The following is a 21,492-nucleotide window of genomic DNA, read 5'->3' as shown; positions in this document are numbered from 1 at the left end:
TGTTTTATAAGAAAGGCACACAGTGCGGCATAGTTTGTAATGCCCCAGATTAGATTATTTGTGATGCCCCCAGATAAATCCGAACTGTACTGCCTGAGTCTTTGCGTATCACCTGAGGTGATGAAGAAGATATAATTTTGTCTACCATACTACGCATATCTGAATAAACAAAACTGCGATCTACTGCATTGACGAAAAACAAGTATTTGTAAGAAGAAACAATAAGTGTCGATAGCTTATGCAAAGGATGAATGATACATTTTTTAATCAACCTGGACGGAAAAGCCTTCAAATTACGCATACTGCCACTGACTGAACCATTGATCTTACAGACTGACCGTAAACAAAATAGTATTATGTTATGTATTGTAGACTTATTTTATGTGTTTTAGTTATGATAATTATGTATTGTAATTATACATAATTGTACATATAGTATAAATATATATATATATATATATATATATATATATATATATATATATATATATATATATATATATATATATATATATAAATTCAAAAATAGTCAGAACAGTGAAACAATTAGAAAATCCAGTAAATTTTTTTTCTCAAAATGTTTTTATTAAAAACAATATAATTACAAAAAAAATACTAACACAAAATATCTTTTTATATATTAAAACTATTAGTGCAAAAAGTTTTAATATATAAAAAAATATTTCGTGTTAGTCTTTTTTTTGGTGATTACATTGTTTTTAATAAAAACATTTTGAGGAAAAAGATTTACTGGATTTTCTATTTCTTTCACTGCTCTGACTATTTTTGAATTTATATATATATATATATATATATATATATATATATATATATATATATATATATATATATATATATATATATATATATATATATATATATATATATTTATACTATATGTACAATTATGTATAATTACAATACATAATTATCATAACTAAAACACATAAAATAAGTCTACAATACATAACATAATACTATTTTGTTTACGGTCAGTCTGTAAGATCAATGGTTCAGTCAGTGGCAGTATGCGTAATTTGATGGCAGCTTTTCTGTCCAGGTTAATTAAAAAATGTATTATTCATCCTTTACATAAGCTATCGACACTTATTGTTCCTTCTTACAAATACTTGTTTTTCGTCAATGCAGTAGATCGCAGTTTTGTTTATTCAGATATGCGTAGTATGGTAGACAAAATTATATCTTCTTCATCGCCTCCGGTGATACGCAAAGACTCAGGCAATACAGATATAGACAGCTTTAGTAAATGCAGTCATTCAGATAAACTGCCTCCTTCAATAAAGAATTAGAGTTGACCCTGAATTGTATGATTTACAGGCAGACTTTAAAACAGCTGCTACTCCATTGTCTAAGGCTGGCAGTAATGACATAAGATTTGAACTTGACAAATACTTGCGTTAATTAAATGTTAAAAAAAATGAGACAAAGAGCAAAAATGTTCTCTAAAACTCTCTGCAACTAATAAAGTTTTTGGGCTGAAATTTTCAGAGTATATTAATAAAAAGACAAATAACAATCTGAACCTGTAATCAAAGTTGAATTTATTTCTACTCTTAGTTATAATGCATCTAGGACAACATTCACAATTATTTGCTCAAAATTGATCTAAAAAAAAGGTTCTACTAGATTAAAATGTTTGACTGAAATTCAAATTGTAGTTATACCCATTCTTAAACTTTTTGGAAAATTTCAATGCGATTTGTCAACAACATCTTAAAAATTATAAAAAACACAAAAGTAAATTTTTCAAGTTTTAAAAAAATGCCAATAAATATGAAAATAAAAAAATGTAGTTATTAAAAAAATAAATTATTTTATAATTGGTTATACTAGCCCTCAGGCTAAATATATTTGTTTTATCAAATTAGCTCCGTTGCTATACAAGTTATCTTAAAATAAACAACCATTGTAACCCAAAATAATTGAAAAGTTTACATTTTTGAACTTAGACGTTTTTTTTTGGTTTCCTCGTAAAAGTTTTGTTAATATTTAACTAAAATCAAAAAATCAAAAAAATTAAAGTTTTTCATTTATTTTAATCGTGGAGAATTTTTTTTTTTTCTGCATTTTCTTTTCAGTATATTACAATTGTCTTGTCGATTTTTTCATTTTTTTTTTCAAAATTTATATTTTCTTTAACCATTGTAAAACACATCTGAAAATACATTACTGAATAGATATTGAATAGATATTGAATAGTCTATCTTTTTTTTTTTTATGTTATTTTCATGAAAAAGATTTTTATTGTCAATGATGAATATGTGTAGTAACTTTTTTAGGTAAGTAGGTTAGTTTTGAAGGTCATACTTTTGAAGTCCCTTACGTGTATGTAAATACATTACATCATATGTGCATTTAGAAACATTTATGTGAACACAAGGAAACACATAGACATATACACATAAAACGTATACATATTGCATACATACATACGTACATACATAAATACATAAATACATACATACATACATACATACATGCATACATACATACATACATACATACATACATACATACATACATACATACATACATACATACATACATACATACATACATACATACATTCATACATACATACATACATACATACATACATACATACATACATACATACATACATACATACATACATACATACATACATACATACATACATACATTCATACATACATACATACATACATACATACATACATACATACATACATACATACATACATACATACATACATACATACATACATACATACATACATACATACATACAAACAAACATACATACATACATACATACATACATACATACATACATACATACATACATACATACATACATACATACATACATACATACATACATACATACATACATACATACATACATACATACATACATACATACATACATACATACATACATACATACATACATACATACATACATACATACATACATACATACAAAAGAAGAAAGCTTAAAATAAAAATAAAAAAAAAACAAAGATTTTTCATCAATTGAAAGTATAATATTTTTAAGTTTTTGTTTAAAGGAGGGACAACTATATTTCTTAAAAGTATCAAAATTTTTTAAAATGATTTTATTCCACAGAAAAGCTTCTCGAAACGAAATGCAAAACTTTCCAAAATTTGTATGGTAAGCAGGTTATCGAATAGCTTTATTATTTCTAAAGATTTGTTCTTTTCTTTTAAAGTAAATAAATTTTGAAAGGGTTCAGGAGATAAGCCGTTTTTACATTGATATATAAAACAAAGAACATAGAAAGTATTCAGTTCGTATATATTAAAAAATTCATGTTAATTAGAAGAGGCTTGGCATGAGTAAAATGATCCCTAAAATTAAAAGGCGTGCAACATGTTTTTGTTGACGATATAGAGGTTCAAGCTTACTTTTATTTGTACTACCTCATGCATTATTTGCATAGTTTAGATGGCAATGGATAAATGAATGATACATTTGAGTTAAGGTGTATTTAGGATGTTTCTTGTTTTATATAATATTTCAATACTTTTAGATATTTTATTGCCCAAATTTTTTATGTGCATTTTTCATGAGAGATTTTCATGAGAAACGCCTAAAAATTTGGTAAAGGTTACTTTTTTTATTTGGGTTTTGTCAATAAAAAGAAAATGTCATTTGGCAGTAAATGTTTTTGAAAATTAGATTGGAAGAAAATTCATAGGGTTTTATCAATACTGAAAGAATTGTTTATTTGTCTTAAACCAATCACAGATTTTAATTAATTCATTGTTCATGTTTTTAAATAGATAATTTATGCTATTGTAAGATAAAAACAGATTAGTGTTATCTGCAAAAGTAATGGTCATTAAGTTTGAAGCTTTATAGAGATCATTGATGCAAATAAGAAATAGTAAGGGTCCTAATATTGATCCCAGGGGTACTCCACATGTTATATCAAGAAAATTTTATTCCAATTTGAACCAACAAAGACAAATTGGTATAACCTTTGCTATTTTTAATTGATTCGGAAAAATTTCTTGTCTGATAAAACATAAAAGTATTCTAAAAAGAACATTTTTTAAGACATCATATGAATTAATAACATGTTCCCATTGATGTCATCGTGGCCAACGGTTATGTTAGGTTTGAGTATTTTAAAAGCACATTCAAATTCATCAAAAGTTAGCTCAAAGGAGTTAAAATTTGATGTTAGGGAAAAAAAAAATATTTTACAAATTATCAGTTAATTAAACTTTTTTGGCTAAGTTTAGGCCAACAAATACAAAATATTTATTTAGCTCTTTTCTTGATTAATCAAGAACTCTTCGTTTATATTAATGGTTTTTGGCAAAGATACTTTTGTTTTGTTACAGCCTGTAATTTCTCGAATGATTTGTGCGTTGAGAATTTAGTTAATATTTTTCTTGCAAATTAGCATAATATTTACTATTTTAAGATATATTTTATACTTTTTATTATATTTTTGTGAATGAAACTAATCAAACTAATAAAAAAGAAATTGGGTCAATACCAAAATGAACCTAACCGAACCCGAACTTTAGTTGTTAACAAACTGAACCAAACCCAAACTGCGCTTAGGACCGAACCGAACAAAATTCGAACATTAGATTTAACCGAACCGAACCAGACCCGAGCTTTAAAAAAGGGTTAAATTCCCATCTCTATTTGTAAAGTTTTAAAACAATGCCATTGGATAGTTTTTTTTAAAAGTGAAATGTGATTGGTTAACTTTAAATTATGATAACTACGGTATTTAATTGAAAATTATGCTATTATTGTTCCTTGAAAATGTTGAATACGTTATAAATATTTCTTGAAAAGAAATAGTTATAATATATTTTATACTTCGTTTTATTTATAAAAATGTTTTTTACTTCTTTCTTATTCGAGCCATATTATAACTCTTGGTTTCACTAGTCTCCAGTTGGAGAGCAAAAAAAGATAAAAGTATTTATTGCAAAAAATACAGTTCTATTGGCTAGATAGATTAAACCTCTGAATAAAAACTTTTTTTTAATAAAAAGGTTTTGTTGGGTGTGAGTAACAAACTCTGTAAAGGTAACTTAAGGAGTATAAAATAATAAGCTCGACCAAGCGTCATTAATCTACCTTGATGATGACGTATTTATAATGACCCAGTGGGTCAATATAATAATAAAGACGCAAAAAGTATATATATATATATATATATATATATATATATATATATATATATATATATATATATATATATATATATATATATATATATATATACACTTTTTGCGTCCGTGCGCACTGGGTCATAATAAAAAAACTTAACTTTCAGTTTTAATTTCTAACGTACCAATAAACTGTAATAAAATATAGTCTACTCGCACGTGCATGTAAATAGAATCACTTGTTTTTTAAAAAAAAGGTAAGGAATTAAGTTATTTGGAATATAACAGGCGCAGTAGAGTTGCAACAGCACAAACAAATTAGCTACTAAATTATTTAATACCTTTTGCAGGATACATACACGAGTAAAGTTCTTGCAATGAGCAAAATGGAAGCCCGTTTTCTAAAAAAGGTAGAGTAAGAAAATATTTAGTTTTTACAATATTTTTAACATTATTTTTAACATAACTTGTAAATAAAAGTAAGCAATAGTTAGAAAGTACATAAGTAAGCAATAGTAGCATCACCTGGCATAAAAACATCTCTGCACCCGCATAAATCGCCCGTAAAATCTGTCAATGTTTCAAGAAGACAAAACCTTTGGCTGTATATAGCATAATATTTCAACTTTTTTTGTCCACATTCGGTTGAGTAAGGCGGAGGAAGACTTTGAGACTAAATTAAAAAACGAACGAAGAAAGTTGTACACATATCTTTAATATTATTATTTATTTAAATTTACTTTATTAAACCAGCTCGATATTTAAAAAATTTTAAACTTAGTTTATTCCCGATTTAACGTATGTTTTAAAGCCAGGAGGAAAAAGAAATTTAAAAAACCTGAGTTATTCCTAGTTTGATGTATGTTTTAAATCCAGGAGAAATGAAAAATCCATCAACAAGCTGTGGAGGAAAAACTTGATCATGAATTACTATTCTCATTCCAGAAAGTTGATAATTTTTAATAACTTCATTTGTTTGTAAATCAAATACAAGCTCATAACCATGCGAAATTCCTACATCACTAACTTTTAAAAGTTTATGTCCCTTTGCTCCAGAGTTAAGTGTATAACATCGTTCTCCTTTGTAATTGAAATAAGAAGTAAAGTTTACAGCTCCACAATTATTCGGATCAACGAGCGGATGACTTGTATCTTGCATGATCCAATCACAATACTTTAATAGTGATTCTATTGTTAATGAACTGTTTTTAAGTGTTTTAACTAATTCATCGCCCGGTATATTGTATTCAGGGATACTTTGATTATTATCTAGTGGTAATCTTCCTTCTTTATACATTGTATTTAATTGATTAGTATAAACCTGGGAAGCTATATAACTGTTTGTTGCACATACGCTTACAGCTGGAAAGAGCAATTCATCCACGTATTCTACTGTTGACAAAGTACTAAACGGATAATCAAAGTATTCTTTAATTCCATATCGGAGTTTGAAAATAAAATAAATTGCACCAAGGATCATTAAAACAGCCCATATTAGTCTTCTTCCTAAAAATGTATCCATACAAACATAACAAAAACCATGAAGGGTTGAGCTTTCAATATATCTTTTAAAAATTTGTTTCACAGTCAATCTTTCTTGAACAATTTTTCGCATTCTTTCTTTCAGGCGTATTCTCATTTTAGAAGCTTCTTTAAACTTTGTTGTTGCTGTTTTAGCCGCAGTAACTGCGGTAACAACCTTTAATAGTTTTGGTGTTGTAGTAGGCGGTTTGTCATTTGAAGGTATTACCTTTTTCGTAAATTCGTCTGATGGCTTCACAATTAAGCTAGTGCGTTCTTTAATTGTTCCCCATTTATCTGCTTGTTTTGGTATTGTGTTACTACGCTTCATTAAAATTCCAGGTTTTACGGCAGGAGGTTCCATAATTCCTTTTACTGGAGAATTGTCTTTTTTGTATGTTGAAATATCGGTAATTGTGTTAAGAGTCGAGTTCAGGTCGTATGTAGAATCCATCACTGGTTTTGTATTTTCAGATTTTAACAGAAGTTGCTCGGCATTTTTTTTCGTTAAAGCTGCCCATTTAGCACTTCCGATTAAGTTTGACGAATGTTTTGATTTTTCAATTTTACAATTTTCTGACGAGAATCTTCTATCAAATGTTTTGTTGTTATTACTTATAGAGGGAAAAGAGACTTCATTTGAATCGACTTCTTCATTTATAATTTGAAAATAACTTGCCTGATCCTTCAGCATTGACCATCTTTTGTTAATTTTTTTTGATTTATATTCATCTTCAAAAAATGCACAATTTTTTTTCTTTGAACAATTATCTTCTTTTGAATCTTCTATTAATGGTTTATGTTCGTTTTGAGAAATTTCTTCATCGAAATGTTGAAAGTTGTTTGGTCTTTCAAAGTTTGGAAACATATTTCTTGAACTCATATTATAGCTAATATATATATATATATATATATATATATATATATATATATATATATATATATATATATATATATATATATATATATATATATATATAATAATTTGATAACATTTTAACAACAACAAAAAAGTAACGAGATGTTAAAAATATCTTTTAAATTGAGATTTTGTTTGTTAATATTTTTAATTATTGCATCTGTATAAAACTTTCTTTAAAAAAAATTACTTTTTTGTTGCTGATTCTACATTTAAGTGAAAATAATTCCATATCTGATGCCATGGTTTTAAAATTAACTTTCTGACGTTTTATATTTAATCTTTGAGAAATCAATTTGTATCAAACATTTATGCAAAACAATTTTTATGAAAGTTATATGGTATAGCTTAAACATAATATATTGAATAAGCGATAAACATTTAATTTTCTTCTAGACAAGATAACGTATCATTAGCCTTGCAATAGTTCTATTTAATTTATTTAATCATATATAATTATATAATTAAATTAAAGTTTGTATGAAAATTAAGAACTTTCTTTTTGTTCTTTCAGACCGTCGTATACTTATAATTCAGATATTTTTTTCTTTTTCATTGTGAAAATAATTTAACTCTTTTGTTGTTTTGCTGAATAAAAAATTAAATGTATCAAATAAAAAAACCAAAATAAAGTTCCATATTAAACCTAGTTTATCAAAACAGAAAACAAAAAAAACACAAAAAAAAAGAAAAGCGGTATTTCTTTGAGCCATCTATGATCGCTTACTAATGAATTATAAGTTTCGAAAAAAAAAATTACAAGAGACGTTTAAATATATTCATACCATTTTTTTTAACTGCTTACGTAATTTAGAAATTTACGTTATACGCTTAAAACGCGGGTTTCGATAATTACATTTATGTCGCGCAAGAGTTGAGTGTTTTTGTTGTGCAACAGTTGTTGCTAAAATTTATTTGTTACTGAAATGTCTTAGCTTCTGAAATATATTCGCTTCTATTTCTAAAAAAATATTTTACACTTTTTAATTTCGTTGAGCAACAGTTAAATAGTGTGAAGTACGCAAGATTATCTTTCCGTATTTAAAATACTTGTTGTCCAACTATTAAACAGAATTTATGCATCCGTTGGAAACTTGCCTCTGTTGCATTATTTAAAAAATTTTGTGTTATTTTTAAAAAACTTTTTAATTCGGTAAACTTTTATAACTGATTAAGTGAAAATTTTCTAGTCGTCAAGCTGTTATCAAAGTAACATTAAAAATAGTTTTTGTCTAATTATTTTACGGCATTTCTAAATCTGTTGGAAACTTGCTTTTGTTGCATCACTTAGAAAATGTTTAATGAGTTGTTCTCGCAAAACTTTTCGGTGAACATTTGAAATTTTGATTTACGCAAAAATATTTTAGTCGTCAAGCTGTTATAAAAGTCGAGTTGCTATTAATTGAAAACCAGGTTATTCGGATAAACGGTTAACTTGTTCAATAAACATTTACAAAACTTCCGAAGTTAGAAATACTTTTTAAACTTTTTTTTAATGATTAAAAAAAAAATACATAGCAAGGTGAGATAAACAAGCATTTTTTTAAAGGTTTTTTTGTACTCAAAATAAAAAAAAATAAAAAAGACAAGATTTTTTTAATTATTACATGGGGCTTTCTTAGTCAGCAACTTGACATCATAATTATATTATAAAGATCTCATATTACGAGATCTATGATATCATAACATGATATGCTTATGAGATAAGTTTGATATCAAAATGAAATCAATTATTTCAAATTGAGTTGAAGTTTGAAATCATAACATAAGCAACCTATGATATCAAAAAATATCTCATCCTGCACTCAGAATGTGACAAATTACTCTGAGAAGTTCATATATATTAAGTACATTACAATTATAATGTACTAATAATTTATGTAATAATTTATGTAATAACTTGCTAATAATATGTTTACTTTGCATATTAAAATAACACGAGGATATAAAAGTTCGAGAGCAAAAATAAATGATATTTTATATATTAAATTATATCTATCATGATGACGTGAGTATAACCCCTGGTGACAAAAATTTGTCACAATCTTTGAAAAGCTAAAACTTATTGAATTTTTAGTTATCTAGTCTCACTTTTTTTAGCTACGTGTATGAAAACAATTGGGAAGCTGAAAATGAAGATCAGCTGCAAAAAACAATCCATTCTTGCTTAAGAAATTTGAAAGAAGATTGATAAAAATCTTTTACTTGCCATGTTTACAAAAAAGTTGACGCAGTGCTTCGTAATTGCAAGAAAGCATTATTACAGTTCCGATAGTAAAAAACTAATATATTGCTTTATATTTTGACTAATTTTTTGTTCATTAAATTTTTTGTTGTACAATTACTGCTGGGTTTATATTGTGCCAAAATTTTGTCACCAGAGATTAGTATGTATTTTTCTTATTAATAATGTGAATGAAAAAAACACAAAATTGAATAATTTTTTAATGAATATTTGAACAAAAAATATTCTCATAACACATTCATAAAATTTTCAATATGCATAAAATTAAAATAAACCATAACTAATAATAAATATTTTATACAAATATGCTCAAAAACTTTTCATTTACATTTAAATAAACTTTCATAATAAGGTTCTGAAAAATATAAAAATTTAGCTTTATATACTAACTATAATATTCGTTTTTTATGCTAACTATTTAGGCTTTATAATATATAACCTTTATGTTATATACACAATAGCTTCAATAAAATATTATATATATTATACTATTTCAGTTTTTTTTTAAATTAAAAAAATATTATGATGCAAACGTAAATAAATTTTGCAACAGATTATCTTTTACGTATGTCTAAAGCATTAAAATACAATTACCTTGTTAACAAGCCTTGCTACAATGTCATAGTATTTTAATGCTTTTCGTTAAAAGTTAATAAATCTTCTTTTATATGCGTTTGTATAATTTATAACTAATGAAAATATAATTACTAATTAAACAATTGCTTCATAATTTATGCTATGTAAACACTTTGCTGTTAAAGCTGTAGTTTCAACTTTCGTTTGTAGTTTGTACTGTCAAACTTTATTAACATGTCTGTTTATAACAAAATAATTTATAATTTAAAATAATTTATAAATAGTTTATAACAAAATATTCAAAATATTTGAAATAATAAATGGTTGAAATAATATCTCAAAATTATTTCAGTATCCGTTGAAAAAATAATATTCTTTAACTTGTTTTTAAAAGCAGAAAAAGAGATGAATCTAAATTAGGCTGAATAATTTTATTCCAGAGATAAGGTACTCGATAATCTATACAAAATTGATTAAACTTTGTTTGACAAAAGGATTCTTTTAAATAGTTTTTATTTCGCAAACTATATTTATTCTTTTCTTTAAAGGTAAATAAACCTTTAAAAACATGTAATAAAGGGTTGTTCATACAACAAAACGTAAAACATAAAGTATTATACAAGTTAAGTTCAAAAACGTTTAATACATTCATATCTTTGAATAAAGGTATTTAAAAAACGATTTAAAAAATATATTATTTGCATTGCATGTTTCTGATGGCGGTAAAGACATTGTAATATACTTTTACCTGTACTTTTTGTGTTTGGCATGCTGGTCTTCTCCATAAGCTTTCTTCTTATGGTGTATCCGGCAACATCTTTAAGATCATTGAATCTTTCCTTTCCAATCGTAGCATAAAAGTTGTCCTCGATGGACAACACTCTTCTTCTTATTCTGTAACTTCAGGGGTTCCTCAAGGTTCTATCCTTGGCCCTATACTTTTTTTAATTTACATTAACGATCTTCCAGATATTCTCACATCTAAGGTGGCATTGTTTGCTGATGATATTACCATTTATTCTTGTCGTGATAAGAAACCAACACCTTCTGATTGCTTGGAGGGGGCATTTGAGCTTGAAAAGGATCTCACTTCTGCTACAGCATGGGGCTCACAGTGGCTGGTGAACTTTAATTCAGATAAAACTCAATTTTTTTCAGCCAATCGTTATCGCAATAATTTAGATCTTCCTATGTTTAAGAACGGTGATGTACTCGATGAGTCACCTACTCTTCATCTTCTTGGATTAACTCTTACTTCCAATCTTTCTTGGAAACCATATATCAAATCGGTTTCAAAATTAGCATCTGCTAAGGTTGCATCTCTTTATCGAGCTCGCCACTTTCTTACTCTGGATTCTATTCTCTATCTCTATAAATCCCAAATCCGGCCTTGTATGGAATACTGTTGCCATATCTGGGGCGGATCTTCTAATGATGCCCTTTCTCTTTTAGACAAGGTGCAAAAACGCATTGTAAACATAGTTGGACCTGCTCTTGCAGCCAACCTCCAACCATTATCACATCGTCGTAATGTTGCTTCTCTTTCTCTTTTCAACAAATACAATAATGGGCACTGCTCTAAAGAGCTAGCGTCTCTTGTGCCATCTACTAAAATTCATTCTCGTGTTACTCGTCATTCAATTAAGTGTCATCCTTTTTCTGTGACTGTTCCTAAGTGCTCCAAAAACGCTTATTCGTCTAGTTTTTTTCCTCGAACATCAGTTCTTTGGAATTCGCTTCCTTCATCTTGCTTTCCTGATTCATATATAATTTGCAATCTTTTAAATCGTCTGTCAATCGTTATCTTGCTCTACAATCTTCATCTTTTCTCTTACAGTAACTTCCAACTTTAATTAGTGGCTGCTTGCAGCCTTGTTGGAAGCGAAGATGTTTAAAAAAAAAAAAATAAATAAACTTCCCCAGGCAATATTTGCATAGTTTATATAGCTATGAATAAATGAGTAGTATAGTTGTTTTAAATTATCTTTATTTAAATAATTTCTGGCCTTATAGAGGATTCCAATAATTTTTGCAACTTTTGTTGATATATAATCAATATGAGTTTTCCATGTCATATTTTCGTCAAGATAAATACCTAGGAATTATAAAACGGAATCTTTTTTTATTTCTTATTCATCAATATAAAGTTTAGGTAAATCGTTAGGCAAAAAACGTTTTTTGTTGAGGAGTGGAAAAGGATCCACTCTGTTTTGTCAATATATAAGGTTAGTTTGTTGCATTTAAATCAAGTAGAAATTTTTATAAGTTTTTTATTCATATTTAAAAAAAGTTTGTTAATGTCTTTGTTTGATAAAAATAAATTGGTGTCGTCTGCAAACATGATGCTCATAAGGTTCGAGGCTTTATTTAGATCGTTGATTTATACTAAAAAGAAAAGTGGACCAAGGATAGAACCCTGTGGAACACCACATTTTATTTCAATTAATGTTTTATCTTGAAAATCAATAGGATGCAATTCTTCTCCGAGGTAGACGAATTGCTTTCTATTTGACAAGTAGCTTTTATACAATTTACTCAATTTACCAGTTATTCCGTAGAACTCAAGTTTTTTAAGTAAGATATCATGATTGACTGTATCAAAAGCATTTGATAAATCGACAAAAACACCAAGTCTAATTTGTGATGTACTTGGGATGAAGACTTTGTGCGGACTGGTTAGGTGCATTCCTAGAGCTGTTTAATATCTAAAAATCAATTTTTGACTGAAAATCGCAACTAAAAACTGATAGTTGAAAATTACAAACTTAAGAAGACAATTTTTGACTAAAAATAAAACTAACTTTCATATTTAGTCAAAAAATGAGATCAATATGATGTAATTACGATATAGATAGTTTTAAATGGTTCGTTATCAAGTAATAATCTCATTGTGATCTTGTGGCGATGTCATAAACACAATTAATCTCATTGTGATCTTGTGGCGATGTCATAAACACAATTAATCTCATTGTGATCTTGTGGTGATGTCATAAACACAATTCATTTTTGAACAGGTAGCAAAAACAAAACATCAGTTAAGTAAAAAAATACCTGACAATTAGAACTAATTTTTGGGATGTAACGATTCGTTATTAACAAAACTTATCATTAAAAGATCAAATTTTAAGTCACTTTTTGTTGAAACAATACTACTATGTTTAAATAAAAAAAATGTTTGTTATTTTTTCAATTTTATTAACTCAAACCTTTGAACGATAAAAATTCAAATTTTTTAAATTTAAATTACAGAAAAATATTTAGTATTTTTAAAATATTAAAATTTTTTACTATGTTTTGTTTTTATTCAAAAAGTAACTGTTATTTTAGGACATTAAACTTTGAAATTTCAATGAAAAACACTGGGTAATTTGAGCATGCTCATTAGAGCTATGACTTTTTTTCAACCCCATGCTCTTGTACTGTAGTTTGATGAACTTTTACCTAAAAAGCACGAAATGAACTATTATTTGCATATATTTTGAAAAAAGTTCACTCTGATATTGAAAAATTGGTTTTGACATAAGTACTATTATGTAATACGTAGTAGTACTTATGTCAAAATTGAACAACTATGTACTTACACTACGTATTAAATAGTGGAACTTATGTCAAAATCGAACCAAAATTAAACCAAAATTTTGTGTAATTACTCATATTACATAATTACTCATATTACATAAAAATGGCATTTTTAAATAAAGTCAAAACTAAATGTTTCTATGCATTGTTTTTCAAACAAAAAATGTATTGGGTTTTTAGCTAACATTTTTTCGTTATGAAAAAATCAATTTTATTATTTTAGAACCAAAGTTTCGCGCCACAGATTTATTCATGCGTGATGATATTATTTTATCAAAGCAAAAAATTCAACAGCGTTTTAATTAGATGATAGCCGCTAATTAATGCATATAAATTTACGCTAATTTTACTGATTCCTGTTATCATAACATAAAGTTGATTCAAAAAATTTAAAGCAACTTTAACTTCACTGCTTACATCTAAGAAATTTTTAAGTATGCTCATGTTACCAAGGTGCTCATATTACCTTATCTACGCTGACTATGGTTGTGACATCGGAATAAGATTATAATAAGATAATCACTTGATAACAAACTATGAGAAACTCTTGATATTACAATAACATTACATTGATCTAAATTTTTGATCAAAAAAATGTAAATAATATTTTTAGTTAAAAATAAGGATTAATTTGATTTAATTTCTTAATTAGCCTATTAAGATTTTCATTTTATTAAGTGTAAAATAATGTAATAACGTAACACTCCTTTTTTTTGTTTTTGACACTATCTATAAAATTCATTTGCGACACTATTCCTTTTTTTTGTTTTTTTTTTGACACTATTCATTAAATTCATTTGCGACACTATTCCTTTTTTTTTTGTTTTTGACACTATTCATTAAATTAATTTGCGACACTATTCCTTTTTTGTTTTGTTTTCGACACTATTCATTAAATTAATTTGCGACACTGTTCCTTTTTTTTTTTTTTGACACTATGCATTAAATTTATTTGTGACACTATTCCTTTATTTGTGCAACATTAGGCCTTTTTAATATATTCGACATTATTCCGAAGCTCATTTTTCTACACTATTTCTGTCAACCATTTTTACGATGTTATTTCTATTGCAGATATAAGTTATGAAATGCAGATATAATATACTTTATAAAATGCAGCTATAATTTATAAAAATAATAGTATAAGTAACTTTAAATGACGTTTTTAAAAATATATATTAAATTAAATAAAATTTATTTAAATAAAATTTATTACCTTTAAAAATGTCTTTCTTGTTGTTTTTCGTTTGACGTTTGTTTGCTCTTTGTTTCGTGGACAACTTTAATGTAAAAATATAATAGTTAATAAGATTTTTAAAAGTAGATAAAACATAAATAAAAGTAAGTTAGTTATAATAGTATTAGTTATGATAAAAAACAATTAATTTATCTATTATTAATAACTTAGATTCTTACTTTTAAATATTTCATATAAAAAAAATACTTACAAATTATACGGACTTGAAAAAATTAATTTTTTGCGCACTTAGATTTTTACATTAAACAGTTTGCACAAACCTTTTTATTTTATTATATCATTTTTATAGCATTTTTTATATCAATCGATAAGAGCTGCTACAGATTTTTTTTACATTTTTGAGGTAACTTTGGGACATGAAACGAACTCCGAATATATATGCTCATATTTTTGTAATATGAGGAGAGAAAAAAATGCAAAAATAAAATAATTGGGGCGAAAGAAAGAAAACATCTTGTATGTAAGAGCAATGTAACGAGAAAATTATGTTTTTAGTATTGTAAACTAAATTTATATTTATAGACAGATTTCAAGTTTTAATTAAAAACCTTCAAGTGTTCAAAAGTTGTGACCAAAGTAAAATGATCATGCCTTAAATATGGCTATATCTTTGTTTTATTTATTTAAAATATTTATGCAGGATAGTAAAACTACCGATAAATTAAACTCATATGTTATCAATGTTTGTTTTGTGAAAAGTATTTCAAAAGTTTATTTAAAATGTTAAACAAAATAATCAGTTAAAAGTTTTTCATATATCCTGAAATTTTTTGATTGTCAAGTCGTTACTGAAAGTTCATCGTATAAAAAGACACCGGTAATATAAAATGACTTCTTCGCATACGCCAACTTGCGAAGAAAATTGGCATAAAAATACCATAAGACATTGTGTTGAAATGCCGTACCGTGTGGAAAATGTCTATTGGAACGCGGGTTCAGCATTTTCTTAAATACGAACACTTTTCGTTGTAATGTTAATTAGACTATTTACTTTTAGTCTCTTGGAAGTTTTTCTGTATAAGATCTGATATGCTTATGAACAGTTTATCTAGTCAGCCAGCATGTGGTAGTTTGCTATAAACAGTTTAATTTTGTCAATGTTTTGAAACATAAAGTTTTTACAAATGATTGTGATTTTATATATTTTTTAGTGATCATTTTCTTTGTCAATTAGAATTACTTCTTATAAAACAGGAATATCAGATAATTGGAACAGGAAACAGATAATTTGAAGTGCCAATTACTTAAAAAAGTAGTTTAGAAATGTGTGAATTAGTGCTCACTGATAAGGTTTCTTTTTTGTGATAATTTTTATTTTTCATACGTTAACCAACTAGCAATTTGGGGTATTGCTAAATATTAACTATGTAGTACACGCAAACTTAAAACTAAAACCATAAAAATTTTATTTATACATTTTTTTTAATGACTTATTTCGTCAGTAAATATGCATTTAACAACTTTCTCTGTTATAATTTCCATGCATTTATAAACATAATATACTTAAATTTTTTTGCCAAAAAAGGAAGAATATTCTTTTTTTTATTAAAAACAGTATTTCGGGAACAAAATGGTCTTACCAAATTTTGATTTTTCTACCAAACTCCTTTTTGGTTCATTAAAACATAATCTTTTGCAGAAAAGTTTATTCTTATTTCACAACAGACTAAGCCCCGGCAGTAGCGAACATTCATACAACTTTGGTTACAAAACTTTAACGAATAACTATTCACTATTCGTTATTCGTTTTATAAAAACACTATTCCCCCGTGCTTACAACAGATATTATATTTTTATGGAAAATTGACCATGAATTGTAAATGGCTTCATGGTAAGATCCATGCATTTATAAACATAATATACTTAAATGTATATAGGTTTATAAATAAAAAATACAGGGTAATGCGGAAACGTAAATTAAATTAAGCGGAAATATAAACTAAAAAAATGCGGAAATGTAAATCAAAACAAAAAAAGTGGAAGACTAAACATTTATAGTCTAGCTTGTTTTTCAATAAGTTTTCACGTGAAATAAAAATAAATTATTAAAATGAATCAAATTATTAGGAAATAAATTATTAAAATGATTAAAAAGATTAAAATGAATAAATAAAAAACAAAATTATAAACATTATGATGTCACAATGATTATAGAATAAAACTATTAGTATTATAATGTAATTATCATTTTTTTTTTTATTATGTTTTCAAAATGGGGTCAATTATATATAGTTTGATTATTATTATTAATTTTATTTTCAGAAACACACAAAAAATATTGGCGTCAGTATAGGACATTTTAAAAATCTTGCAATGGGGAGGGGGGGGCAGAATTTGAAGTTACGCCACTGTGGAAAGCTTTTTTAGGTGAAGTTGGAAAATTGCTTTTCAAAGTAATTTGTTTTTTAAAAATAATAGTATTTTAGAAGAACTTTAAGAACTTTAATTTCCATGAATAACTGTTTGGCCTATGCCTATCTATTAACGTTGCATACTTTTCGAGAAGTTTGGTTTTGTTTACATATATTATCTAGATTATTACAGCATGTTTATATTATCCATAAACTAAAGTCTAATAAGGCTGTTCAAATTTTTTTTCATTTTAAACTCAATCATATCAGAATACGCTTTTTTTAAAAAGACAAATGTTTTATTTCCCGGAGTTTGTATGTTTGTTTGATTTTTTATTTCTCGGACTCAGCAAACTTTTTTAAATATTATTTGCCGTTAAAAAATAGTTACAATTTATTTTACGATTTTTGCATTAGCAACAATCGGACTTCTAGAAGATCACGAGGATCTTACCATGAAGCCATTTACAATTCATGGTCAATTTTCCATAAAAATATAATATCTGTTGTAAGCACGGGGGAATAGTGTTTTTATAAAACGAATAACGAATAGTGAATAGTTATTCGTTAAAGTTTTGTAACCAAAGTTGTATGAATGTTCGCTACTGCCGGGGCTTAGTCTGTTGTGAAATAAGAATAAACTTTTCTGCAAAAGATTATGTTTTAATGAACCAAAAAGGAGTTTGGTAGAAAAATCAAAATTTGGTAAGACCATTTTGTTCCCGAAATACTGTTTTTAATAAAAAAAAGAATATTCTTCCTTTTTTGGCAAAAAAATTTAAGTATATTATGTTTATAAATGCATGGAAATTATAACAGAGAAAGTTGTTAAATGCATATTTACTGACGACATAAGTCATGGGGAAACAAGATTATTAGTAATGAAATGATTTGTTTTTAAGTTTCAAACATTAAAGATTTTGTAATAAATTTGTTGAAATTTTTTGTTTAAATGAAAAAGATAAGAGAAAAAAAATGTTTCCGAATGTTAATAAAGAACTCATTTTTTCTGGTAAAATCTTTTTTCAAATTTGTTTTAATTTCTTTAAAAACGTAGTGTTTGTGTTTAAGTGCTTCATTCCAGTTAGTTCGTTTACCATATATACATCGTGTCACTTAGATGATCCACGGCATGTCTTTAAAAAGCTGATATTTCTTAAATATTGGTTGATTCAGTTCAAAAATGATTATAAAGTGAGAGTTAGCTCTATTTATTCCTATACCTATGCAGCTCTCTGTAAACAGGAAATAAATCAGATTATGTCAAAGTCTGCTATTGAAATCTCTAAGGAATCCTGAAAAAGCATATCAGACAACCTTTACAGGCTATTAGCTTTGTGCATTTAATTTCTGCATCAATTGAGAAGACTGAAATCACTTCAATAATCTTCATCATAAGCATGACCTTTTCTCAGCAAAGTCTTCATGTACTGTTTTTTCCAAGTATTCATCATTTTGAACGACATTCTTTTAGTAAAGCTTTAGCATTAAAACCTGTGAATTCAGCAATCCGACAAAAATCTTGAACAGGTAACCCTTTTTCTGAAATTTCCTAAAGTCTTCTACGATCAAACCAGGCAGTGCCTCCGATAAACTGGTCATTTCATGAAAACTGCTAAGTGATGCTTGAAATTACTTTGATCTTTTAAACCTTCAACTCAAAAAATGTTTGTGAATTTGAAGGCCTTGTATCTTCACCTATTTTTTCTAGATATGATTTTTTTTCCAATACGTTACCTCAAGATCACTTTGAAGCATCAGCTCGTTTACTTTGTTCATAAATAGTTTCGTATTGTTGTAAATTTTGTCAAACTATGTGGCTTGCATTTGTTTTTTGGCTGTCTGTATCACTTTCTAAGTACTTAAATAATCAATGGTCTTAGTCTCCAATTACTCTGAAGCAGATCCCAGAATACTGAACACTCGAAGCAGCAGAAAGTCAATTAGATGAGACACGATACTATTTTTGATGAGACTTTACGATATTTATCAAGGAGAAGATTAGTATCGAACGCTCCTTAGGAATTAAAGCTTGGAGAGTCTTCGATATGGTGTAACACTGACATAAAATCGATTATTGCATTTACTGCAATAATATTTTCAACAATGTCCATTGCAACAAGATTTAAAACATGTGCATTGCCAGATGTGCACTGAGCTGGGAGCAGCATCAAAAGATTCTTCCATAATATTTTCTACTTTCAATCCATTGCTTTTGAAAACAGATTTCAATAGTTGGTACGGTGAAAATCATGATGAATCCAAGAAATTTTTTTAGCGCAGAAAGACGCTCATTTACTTTCTCTTCAATAACCTAGCGTAAAGTAATAAATATCGTTTACTGTTGTTTTTGACAATATACTTCTCAGGTTTCTACGCCCTTTTATTTTTTAACTTTCTATCGTTTCAAGGTTTTTTTTTTAGACGCCTTTACAGCGTTCTTTAAATTCACAGCCAAAGGTGCATCAAACTGAGTCAGTAGTATAATAGTTTTATAAAGGTTTTCATACTCAGGGGACCTATCTTCTGAACTATCGTAAAAATTGTTTTCCCAAAAAGTTTTTTAACAGTATTTGTTTAGATATAAAAATATTATTCCGTACTTGCTGTTTCATGGTAGCAATCATATTTCCTTTTATTAATGACCTAATATCATTTTTTATTACAATAAAAAGTGCCAATGTTTGGCACTTTTTATTGTAATAAAAATTAAAGATTACATTTTTTCAACATGAAATTGCAAATCGAGATTACTATAGTATCGATATGCAACGTATACAGGGGTGTCTTTAGTACCTCGTGGATCCTGAACTACAATGTGTCGTTGGCTCTTAGCTTCCTGATTTTTATTATGAAACGCATTGCTTGCAGTAGACCTTTTTTTTGAATACACTTAAGAAAATTGATATAAGACTTAAACTCCTAATATTAAACATTATTAAACATTATTATACATTATTAAACATTATTATACATTATTAAACATTATTAAACATTAAACATTTTATATATTATTAAACATTATTAAACATTATTATACATTATTATTCATTATTAAACATTATTAAACATTATTAAACATTATTAGTAATAATTATTATTTGTACAATTTTTGATTTGTTTCTTAAATATTAAAACTAGTTTATATTTAAAACTTTAGAAAGTTTTAATTAAGTAAATATAGTTTTTTCAATTGATGCTCCAAAAAACTCTTTTACACAAAATTTCATTTTCAATTTTTTGTTTTGTGGCTCCTGGGAAAAAGTCCCTCTTGGCCATGAGTAAAGACGACGATAAATATATCAAAGGTTTTGAAACAATATCTGATTTGTATTTATAGAAAATTTCAATTAATCTAAAAGTTACTTTTATACGTGTTTATTTTTGATTCCCACGAATCACAACGTTGTAAACGATTTCGAAGTGAAAGATTCCACAAACCACAATAAGACTTCTTACTTTGTTTTTTAAGAAGAAGTTAAACTATTTTTTGTCATCTAAAATATATTTTTAAAAATACCCTGTTTAGAAGTCATTTAGATAATAATTAATCAGATTTCATTTTTATCGTAATAGTTGATAATCTGACTAAACTATGAATCTCACCAGCTTTGATTTATTTATTTTTTTTAATTTTTTTTTTTTTTTGTATTACAATAGTTAACGAAATTTAGCTTGATCTCTAAATATTTCAAATTTTTTACAGCCAAGTTTGTTTTTGTTCAAAATTCAATCATCAGCTTTATTAGGCCACGTTTTTAAACCCCTAAGAAATTATTAATTTTTAGTTAAAACAAATAATTAACTTTGTTTAAAAATTTATTTCATTTCATTTTATTTCTCCGAAATATTTATATATAAAGTAAACTTTAATGTT

At 26.7% G+C, this 21,492-nt stretch overlaps 1 protein-coding gene across 1 annotated transcript in view; it reads right to left on the bottom strand.

The window, feature by feature from the left end:
- Positions 1–15,520, bottom strand: part of LOC100208636 (acid-sensing ion channel 2) — a 30,206-nt gene extending 14,686 nt beyond the window's left edge. Inside the window, exons 1-5 of the mRNA XM_065811479.1 lie at positions 15,455–15,520; positions 15,223–15,286; positions 6,005–7,577; positions 5,692–5,839; positions 5,508–5,567 (exon numbers count right to left, since the gene is read on the bottom strand). Of these exons, the coding sequence (XP_065667551.1) occupies positions 5,508–5,567; positions 5,692–5,839; positions 6,005–7,570 (1,774 nt within the window). The 5' untranslated portion in view covers positions 7,571–7,577; positions 15,223–15,286; positions 15,455–15,520. The remainder of the gene's footprint in view (positions 1–5,507; positions 5,568–5,691; positions 5,840–6,004; positions 7,578–15,222; positions 15,287–15,454) is intronic.
- Between the last annotated feature and the right edge of the window lie 5,972 nt (positions 15,521–21,492).

Source organism: Hydra vulgaris, chromosome 12 (assembly GCF_038396675.1).
Source record: "Hydra vulgaris chromosome 12, alternate assembly HydraT2T_AEP".
NCBI lineage: Eukaryota > Metazoa > Cnidaria > Hydrozoa > Anthoathecata > Hydridae > Hydra > Hydra vulgaris.
Note: the sequence above shows the minus strand (reverse complement) of the source record. Positions and strands in the feature narration are given on the sequence as shown.